Consider the following 1302-nt stretch of genomic DNA (forward strand, 5'->3'; position numbering starts at 1 on the left):
GTGGGGGGGGGGTTCAGTTCTGGTCTTACCCCAGCTCCACAGCTTGCCCTCGGTGGTCATGAGGAGACTGTGGGCGGCGCAGGGACCCGACACCACGCAGCTCACCTGGATGTCGTTCAGACAGCCGTACCGGTGCGGACCCCACAGGTTCTGACCCAGGTTACGGAACGCAGCTGGAGACACAAAACAAAACCCATCAAATGTAACTCCTGCAGAGTCCAACAGGTTTATATCACAGTTTGATGAGGATCTTCAGACTGAACGATGCTGCTGCCACATCCRGGACTGAATGAGACCATCAGAAACAGTGTTCTGGTTTCTAACAGAGTTCTGGTTTCTAACAGTGTTCTGGTTTCTCTTGTTTTAAATTAAACYTGCAGCTCTGCTCTCCTGGCAGAGGGGACTTCTTTACTTCTGCTCTCCAAAGCTCTGACACAAAAGGGGGATTGTGTGGTTCTGGTGGGTCCGACATCCCACCCATCTTTAGATGATCTTTGTCTCAGCAGCTGCTCTTTGCCCCCCTCGAACCCCCACTCAAGTCCCAACAAAGCAGGTTTATCAGTGAGTACCAGAGGAGCCCCGGGCATCACAGAGCCACCTGCAGGGTGGGGGGCTGGGTGGTCTCAGCATGAATATGAAAGGACATTACTGTCACAGTCTATTAGCAGGATCCCACCGGCTCTGACACGTATGAAGCCTGAACATGTCAAACAAAGGGACATGTAGCCCCCCCACCCCGACACAAGACAAGAAAAAACAATAAATCCTTTATTGATTGTGTCTGCTTCAACCTGCTGCAGCTTCTTATCTGATCACCACAGAGACGAGGGAGGAAGACCCCCGAAACCCAGAGGCACGACCCCCGAGATGCTTCTTTTGTACAGGGTTCCTACAGTTTAAGACAAGTTAAATTTAAAACTTCTTAATGCCAAGTGAAATCAAATTTAAGACCAACTTTACAATAAACACAAATGACAAAATTAAAACTGTCAGAAACTCATGAATCAAAGTATTTTTGGTTGAATTGTTCAAATATTGCTAATAGACCTATTGTTTTTATTCGTATCGAACTGTTATTTTGTCAAATATAGCTAAAAAACATTCTTAGCAGTAGGGCTGCCACGATTAATCGATTAATTGACGACTAATCGATTATTAAAATAATCGATGACTAATTTAATAATCGATTAATCGTTCCTTTTTTTTTTTGTTCTTTTCTTTGTTTTTCTCTCCAAACTGCTTTGACACCTTCCACTGCCACGTCTGCCTTTCTGTCCTTGACACACATGCACAGTAGTGGTA

At 45.5% G+C, this 1302-nt stretch overlaps 1 protein-coding gene across 4 annotated transcripts in view; it reads right to left on the reverse strand.

Moving 5' to 3' along the window:
- Positions 1-1302, reverse strand: part of rcc2 (regulator of chromosome condensation 2) — a 13305-nt gene that overhangs the window by 5034 nt on the left and 6969 nt on the right. For all 4 annotated transcript variants that reach the window (XM_014024763.1, XM_014024764.1, XM_014024766.1 and 1 more), the window contains one exon: positions 30-173. In XM_014024763.1, coding sequence (XP_013880217.1) covers positions 30-173 — 144 coding nt within the window. The remainder of the gene's footprint in view (positions 1-29; positions 174-1302) is intronic.

The sequence above is a fragment of the Austrofundulus limnaeus genome, unplaced genomic scaffold (assembly GCF_001266775.1).
Source record: "Austrofundulus limnaeus strain Quisiro unplaced genomic scaffold, Austrofundulus_limnaeus-1.0 Scaffold438, whole genome shotgun sequence".
In the NCBI taxonomy this organism is placed as follows: domain Eukaryota; kingdom Metazoa; phylum Chordata; class Actinopteri; order Cyprinodontiformes; family Rivulidae; genus Austrofundulus; species Austrofundulus limnaeus.